The following is an 8922-nucleotide window of genomic DNA, read 5'->3' on the forward strand; positions in this document are numbered from 1 at the left end:
TATGATATATGCCAAAAATGGGCTTGGAAATCCTAAACATGCTGGACTCAGTCTAGGCTGAGAGGCTCCTAAATGAAGCCTAAGCCCGGCCTGCTGCTTAAACAGGCTTAAAAGTTTTATCTCTTTGTTTCAGCCCTCGAGCCTAATATTCCAACCTGGCCCATTGACAGCCGTAATAGCTGAAATATGCTTCAAAAATCCTATCAGAAATATGTGTCCTTTTCGAATCTGTTTTAAATGTTCGAATACGCGTGCGTTCAATCACCTACCCATGCCTTTGCTCTCTCCTCTTTCACTCCTCACAACTGCTTTCCGTTCAATCACATTCAAACGTATGGACCGTTATTGATCATGCTCTGATGATGCCAGCTGCTGGGGCGACTTCCGCACGTCTGTTTGTTACTGTTTGGTCCACGCTCATTAATAAGTTATCAGAATGGTTTAATTGCATTCATTTTCAATGTACCGTGCATAATACTCCTGATACCCTTCTTTTTTTCTTTTTTTTTCTTTTCGTTTGACGACTGATTCAGTCTTGCCGGGTCTGTCAGTGGCTACTTGGATCTATGGACAGCGGGGTTTCAGTCTAGATATTAATTCCAGCCCATGTAATAAATGGGATGGGTCTTAGTACAATGCTGCCTATAGTTAATTTCAGCCCAAATCTAATTATATTTTAATGTTATATATGTATATTATATTCTTATAATTAAAATTAATTTAATCGATAATTAGTTATTAAAATTACAAATTTATTTGAGGAATAAGAGCTTGGTTCTCACTTTCATGTTTGAAATAACTGAATACCATCTAAAACCCATCCTAAAAAGTTGACCCACCATGAAAAGTGAGCTCACCTTAGTGTGTGCATTATGTTTACCATGCAATCCATCCCATAGGTCAACCCACCATGAAAAGTAACCTGACTTTGGTGTGTGCATTGTGCATGCCATACAATAGAGGTGGCCCACCATGAGAAGTGGGTCTACTTTGGTGTGTGCATTGTGCATTCCATACAACCAATCCTACTAAGTCGACCATGAGCCTTAAGTTTAGCAATCCAATCATAATGTGGGTCACATATACAATTCACTATTTAATTTGAGTAAATATATTTCATGTGTATACTAATTAAATGTGTGATGTAAAAAAAATATCGTTAAATCGTGAAAGTGGACCCTAAAGTTAATCAGATGTAAAACATTATGTTGTTATTTCTTTATGTTTATAAAGAAAAATATCACTTTTTTATTTCCATTGTAACTTTTTTAAAGTTTGATTTTTTTTATTTTTTATTTTTCCTTTTAACTTTGAAATGATAAATGGGTATCCAATGCTTAAATGAGCACTTGGCCTGTACATGAGTCGAATCGATTTCTAGCTTGGCACAACTTGACTTGGCTCAGCCACTAGTTGACCCCAACACGAACTCGGCTTAGCTAGGTCTTCGAGCCTGATTGGCCAGATCGGCTCGATTTGGCCAACACCTCAAGCCGAGCTTGAGCCAAGAACGAGCCTGTGCGACATTTTCTCAAACACATGGAGTACACTTTCAGTTTCTCACGGTATGTAAAACAACAGTAGCAATTTACAGATATTTCATCAAACACTCAATAGACAACATCAAAATCAAGATACAAAGGTATTTGTTTCATATTTATACCATCTTCGCCACTAGCGGATAGTTCATTGAGTCATTTTATCAAACACTTGGCGAGCAACGTCAATATCAAAATAATCGAGTCACCAAATTGGTTCAATTCAAGTTCGATTTGAGTTGGGGTTTGTTCCGAGTCGAATCTAGCTCAGGTAAGTTCATATTGCTCAAAAAATCAGCTCGACTTAGCTCGAACTCAATTTCAAACTGAGTCGAGCAAGCTAACCGAGCTAACTCAGTTCGTGTACTGCTCTACCTGACACTCAATGAAAATATATGAGTGTTGATTTAAAACTTAACATGGGTATAGGTATGGATAAAGGTCCAGTACCCAATAACAAGTAAAAGTAGTGTACAAACTCTACCTGACACTCAATGAAAACATATGAATGTTGATTTAAAACTCAACATGGTTACAAGCATAGGTAAAGGTCCAGAACCCAATAGCGCGTATAAGTAAAGGCATTGTACCATTAGAGGGTATGAATATGAGTACCCTTACATTCAATCCCAACACAACTTACTGTAGCATATAAAATGCATGTAGAAGGAAACTAAAGTGGTTTTCAAGCAGTTCCAGATCATTTAATTCTATTTATTTCAAAATGAAATGTCTCATTCATAATTATTCACGAGCAGGCACCCTAATGAGTCCTCACACGTAAAAGGTATGGATATGGGTGTAGGTTTTAAGCCTGCTATAGGTATTAGTTGTGGCACCTGTCTGCAGCTATAGGTACCAGTGTCCCTACATTTCATCCTAATGCGGCTCATTACTAGAACTAATGCTAACAAAAATAGTATATGAAATGTACGTGGAGGGAAAGAAATAGTAGTTTGCTAGTGAAAGTAAAATATGAACAGTCTCAATCTGGGTGTGGGTTTTAGGCCTGGTATACATATTAGTTGTGGCACCTGCCGGCAGCTATAGGTACTAGTATCCCTACCTTTCATCCTAATGCGGCTCATTACCAGCACTAATGCTAACAAAAATAGCATATGAAATGCACGTGGAGGGAAAGAAAAAGTAGTTTGCTAGTGAAAGCGAAATATGAACGGTCTCAATCATTCACTATTATTTGTGTGTAGAGGTGTACACGAGTTGATTCGAGCTGAGCTTTGCCCAACTCAAATTGACTCATCCAGCTAGAGTCCTTATCTCGAGCTCGGCTCGGCTCGGCCTTCGAGTTTGGATCAGCAGATTGGCTCGGTCAGCAGCTCGGTCCAGGTCGAGCCAAGTTTGAGTTCGAGTTTTCAAGTAGTCAGGTGGGGTCCGCTAATCGAATGGACACTACTCGCTGAATAAATGCTAAAAAAATAGAGACAGTAGAGAGGAGACTCACTTTACTTGCCGGTCGTCTGAATAGACATTGGAAAGAAATGTTTCGAGCTTATTAAAATTGACTCAACTCAACTCTAACACAATTTCGATCCAAGTCGATCCGAGCGACCTAACTCACTAACTCGACTCATGCACACCCTAATGAGTCCCCACACGTAATAGGGGCATGGATATGGGTGTAGGTTTTAGGCCTGGTATAAGTATCAGTTGTGGCACTTGTCTGCAACTATAGATCCCAGTATCCCTACATTTCATCCTAATGCGACTCCTTACTAGAACTAATGCTAACAAAAATAGTATATGAAATATACGTGGAGGGAAAGAAAAAGTAGTTTGCTAGTGAAAGTAAAATATGAACAGTCTCGATCTGGGTGTGGGTTTTAGGCCTAGTATATGTATTAGTTGTGGCATTTGTCGATAGCTATAGGTACTAGTATCCCTACCTTTCATCCTAATGCGGCTCATTACCAACACTAATGCTAACAAAAATAGTATATGAAATGCACGTGGAGGGAAAGAAAAAGTAGTTTGTTAGTGAAAGCGAAATATGAACGGTCTCAATCATTCACCATTATTTGTGGGTAGAGGCGTACACAAGTTGATTAGCTTTGCCCAACTCAAATTGACTCAGCCAGCTAGAGTCCTTAGCTCGAGCTCGGCTTGGCTCGGCCTTCGAGTTTGGATCAACAGATCGACTCGGTCAGCAGCTCGGTCCAGTTTGAGCCGAGTTCGAGTTCGAGTTTTCAAGTAGTCGGGTGGGGTCCGCTAATCGGATGGACACTACTCACCGAATAAACGCTAAAAAAATGGAGACAGTAGAGAGGAGACTCACTTTACTTGCCGGTCGTCCGGTTTCGAGCTTATTAAAACTGGCTCAACTCAACTCTAACACAATTTCGATCCAAGTTGATCCGAGCGAGCTAACTCGCTAACTCGCTAACTCGCTAACTCGACTCATGCACACCCTAATGAGTCCCCACACGTAAAAGGGGCATGGATATGGGTGTAGGTTTTAGGCCTGGTATAGGTATTAGTTGTGGCACCTGTCGGCAGCTATAGGTTCCAGTATCCCTACGTTTCATCCTAATGCGGCTCATTACCAGCACTAATGCTAACAAAATTAGTACATGAAATGCATGTGGAGGGAAAGAAAAAGTAGTTTGCTAGTGAAAGCGAAATATGAACGGTCTGGATCATTCACTGTTATTTGTGGGCATGAACTTAAATGGGAATGGGCATGGGTATAGGTAGAGACTCCTGGCTTTGAATATAATATAGATCATTGGGGATGGCAGTGGACCGGGGGTCTAGCCATCCACCTATCCAACACTTACATTAAATGGCGACAATCTGATAATAGATCCGAACCGTCCAGCTTGATGGATATATCGCCCGTAAATTCCTTTTTGGCTAGTGGGATATTGCTTGCAACTTATATTGACTATCATTTACTGACCGTAGGAAGATGGTTATGATTGCCTGGTCTTTGCAAACGGTGGGACAGATAACCTAACGTGGGGCCCTTTAACTGATCTTCGAAATCGATAGTCGCAACCGTCTATTTATAAGTTACACCGTAACAAAATGGAACGGAGATGTATAGTACGATGAGGAAAGTTCCAGTGGTACCGGTACCGCCTCTAGCTTATTGTGGTATTGGACAGATGTGGGTCCTACGTAATGTACTTACAAAATCCAATCCATCCATCAGATGCATAACCTCACGTTACATTCAGGTATCAAAATTCGGCTGGATCCAACACTCAGGTGAGAAACAGAATAGGAAACAATCTATGAGGGAATGCCCACCCTTGATTTTGACCTGAGTTGCAAAACAGCCGGATTTTTAACCTGAAACTTCGTACATCCACGCCAGTTGAAGGGTATCAATGGACTGGATTCCATATATACAACACGTTGGGGCCCAAGTAAATTAAGGGTGGGAATTCCCTCCCAGCTTGTTTCCTATGCTGTGGCCCAACTGATTAACCGATCGGCCTGATTTTTTAGACTGGGCCCGTTTGGCAGGGTGGATTGGAAGGGATTGAATGGTATTGGGTGGATGGCATGGATTTCAAAGTAATGATGGTGTTGTCAGTGGATTATCAGTGGATTGTCTTCCATCCGATTGTGGGATTGCTATATCGAGTCTGTTTGGCACGCCCGACCAATATTGGGATTAAACCTTCCCATCCCTTCCAATCCCTCGAGCTAAACACGTCCCAGGCAAATTTGAACGGATTAGGGTGGATTAGATGGGATTTAAAGGTAATGATGGTGTTGCCAGTGGATTGTCTTAATATCCATGGGATTGCTATATCCCGGGATCAGATCACCCGGTCTGTTTGGCACGCCCGGCCAATCCCGGGATTTAACTTCCAATCAATTCCAATACCATCCAATCCCTTCCAATCCACCCGGCCAAACGGTAGTGGTAACATGCGGTGATGCAACTGATTTGCGGGTTGGATTTCATCAATACCACACGTGGGACTCAAATCTTCCCCGCACCATTGGAAACGCGGTCCACTTACCGTATCCCTACAAATGGCACGTGCCTGTGTGATAGAAAATGCCTGAAACGGGAACGGATTCGGTGAGACCCGCCACCGAGGTGGGTGGGGCCCACTGTGATGTATGTGACTACATCCACTCCATCCATCCGTATTGAAAGCTCATTAAAGGCATTTAGGGCATGATCCAAAAAATGAAGAAAATTTTAGATTATTAGAATTGTCGGGTTACATTAGTTTTCGGTACAAGGACCGTTTAATGGGTCGTCTCCAATGAATGAACGGTTTGGATCATCATCCTCATGAGCCACGTGTATGATATGGCAAGTGGAACCGGTCTCCTCTCAGTGTCAGCAGGGTAATGTAAAAGAGTAATGGCTAGTGAGCTAGCGAATCTCATACAAGATGGGCCACCCTTTGGGACCCACCAAAGTGCGTTTCAGGCGGGAGCGGATTAGGTGGGACCCCGGATCCACCGAGGTGGGTGTGACCCTTGACTGTGGGGATCACAGTGATGTATGTGCCTTAAATCCACACCGTCCAACCATTTTGAAAGCTCATTTTAGTGCATGAAATCATAAATGAAACTGACTCAAATCTTCGTGGACCTCACCATAAGAAATAGTATTGATTGAATCGCCAGCATTAAAAACTTCTTGGATTCCACTGGAATGTTTTTTCGCCGTCCAACCTGTTGATAAGGTCATAAGTACCTAGATGAAGAGAACACACAAATATCATCCTGATCCAAAGCTCTCGTAGTCCATAAGAAGTTTTTAATGGTCAATCACCGCTGTTTCGTGTACAATGGTCCCTATGGGATTTGGAACTGATTCCAGTCTTAAAAGATGGTGTACAAAAAACAATTAATATAGTAATTACTCACACAACTTTTACCGAGCTGAGATTGTTCTATGGGACCCTTATGATGAAACCCTTATAATGAAATCAACGGTTTTCATCATTACACCCATACACTGAAAAAGACATCCATCTCTGTAATACACGCCGCAAGGATCTCTATCAATCCTGCCCATCCATCTACGAGGCCCCAACATAAACAACTCATGTTTCAAACATCAAAATCTATAACCCAATCGAATTGATCACATCCCTTCAATTCCACTTTCATTTTCAACCGTCACTTTGTGACCCACTGATCAGATGTCTAAAATCATTCCATCAATGCCAATTTAGGACCATTTTGCATCCACAGCATGATCAACTAGATGATCGGACGTGATCTATACATGAGACACCGTATTATATCCCTTCATTTAAACAATTAAACACTGCTCACCTTCCACTAAACAACCCTTAATTACAATTTCTCTTCACTAATCTCTAGAGGATAGGTTGCAACCTTAACAGAAATAATCTTTCTTCTCAACATCCAAACACCCAAAACAACCCCAACAAAGCAAGCAACTCCAACACTCCAAGCCCATACAACCTTCACCTTAAACCCTCTACAATCATCACCGTCCATCTCATCATAACTAGTGATTGGCCCACTAGAATCTGACCCAGCATCGCACATCCCACCCGACGAAAAGAACTGATAGCTCTCGAACCGTACAAGGCAACTCCCAGCAACAACGGTCCCACCCGCACTCCCACCACAACACTCGTGCAATTCACGTGCCCCACGTGTGACACAGGCCACACAATTCTCAAGCGTAACAAACTCAAGACACTCAGCCAAACCGTAGACTCGGCGTCCGTCGCCATAATCGGCGATTCCAGATGAAAATCCACGGCGGGACGGTAGATGAACGTCGGCGGTGAGGCGAAGGAGCAATGCGTCGAGAGCGTACGCGAAGTGGGTCCGGTCCGTAACGTGTGTACGGTTCGACCGTGATTGGTAGACACGAATTTCATGTGTGGAGTTGGATGTATGGTAGTAGTAGTGTATGTAGCAGCCGTCGAACCATGCCGTGGCGGCACTAGAATTCGGACATAGATCTGTGACCGCATCTTTTGCGGTTTGTACACATAAGTTGCAGGTACTTGATGAGAGGTTGGGCTGGCACTGAGCTAGGCCGTTGATGCGGCCTGATTGGTGGGCCATGGTTATGGTTGCTGGATGGGCGCATGATATATTAGTGGTTAGCTTTTGAAGGAGGGTTGTTGTGGTGTTGGAATGGATTGTTTGGAGAGGCGGGCCACAGCTGTAAGCTAGAGGGGTTGTGGAGATTGAAGGGAGATGAGAGATTGTTGAGTGAAGGAGAAAGAGGAAGGTGAGAGGTTGAGGGTAGAGGAGTAAGGCCATGGCACGCATTTGGGGTTTGGTTTTGGTTGCGTGTGGGGTTCTTGTATGGTTTTGTCTGTGGCCAGTTCTTCTTTAGAGTCTTTGTAGAATTCTTTTAGTACTAAGAGTGGGGCCCACAAGCTATTTGTACGGAATCCAACCTGTCCATAGATTTCTCTCTGCATGAAAGTTGGGTGCCCCAAATATCAGGATGATCAAACCATCATGTGGGCCATAGGTAAGCTTTTAGCTTTTTGGATGGTTTCCCGTTGTTTTCAATGTAGCGGCCGGTCTAATGATTGCATAGGCCTGGATTTCGGGGAAATTCCATCATCGTGCTGGGGCTTACGTAGTTGGATCGGTTTGATTTTTAGGGAGGCTGAATTTCACGGTGGGACGACACCATACGGTAGGGCCCACCACACAAAACAATAAATAACCATCCAAACAACGTCGATTTCAATTTGTGGCCCAGAAGATGGTTGGATCGGTTTGATTTTTAGGGAGGCTGAATTTTGTGGTGGAATGACTCTGATGGAGGGGTTGGATTTAATAAAACATCCATGTGGATCCGAAGTGCAGCAGTTGTAGAATAAGCTTATTATGTGGCGCGAGGTTTATTGATTGACTGAGAAATTCCTTGATACTGTAAAAGAGTGTGGTAGATGATACGCAGGCTTTTATAAATTACCAAACATTGCTTACGCTGCATGCATACAATTCAAACTAAACCGTACAAATTATGAAAAAGTTTAGATGTGTCATGAGCCAAAAAATTTATTCTTATTTATTAACTTAAATATTAGATTGTTAGGCATTTATTGGACGGTTAGAAATGAAAGTATTGAATGGTCTTATTTAAAAAATTCAAGTGTCCACCAATCAGAGGTTACGATTATTCCACCAACCTAGTTTCCAGACTGTAACTTGACTGCAGTGGATTACACAGTTTAGTCGGCTTAAATTGAGTTATTCCATTTTAGGGGCCTACGTATCAAGCGTCGCAGCAGCCAGAGTAACAAATAACTCCACTTATTGAATTGTTAATTATGTCGAAATGACCATTTTACCCTCATCAAGAAAAGCATGTGTGCTTTGGGAGGTTTCCTGAGCACACGCGCGCTTGTGGAGCCCAACCCCACCTACACTCAAGCACACG

At 42.5% G+C, this 8922-nt stretch overlaps 1 protein-coding gene across 1 annotated transcript; it reads right to left on the reverse strand.

Annotated features, from left to right (window-relative positions):
* Positions 1 to 6833: 6833 nt before the first annotated feature.
* Positions 6834 to 7583, reverse strand: LOC131241977 (cysteine-rich repeat secretory protein 38-like). Its single transcript, XM_058240334.1, has one exon. The coding sequence runs from the start codon at positions 7581 to 7583 to the stop codon at positions 6834 to 6836; it is 750 nt and encodes a 249-aa protein (XP_058096317.1).
* Between the last annotated feature and the right edge of the window lie 1339 nt (positions 7584 to 8922).

The sequence above is a fragment of the Magnolia sinica genome, chromosome 4, assembly GCF_029962835.1.
Source record: "Magnolia sinica isolate HGM2019 chromosome 4, MsV1, whole genome shotgun sequence".
Taxonomy (NCBI): domain Eukaryota; kingdom Viridiplantae; phylum Streptophyta; class Magnoliopsida; order Magnoliales; family Magnoliaceae; genus Magnolia; species Magnolia sinica.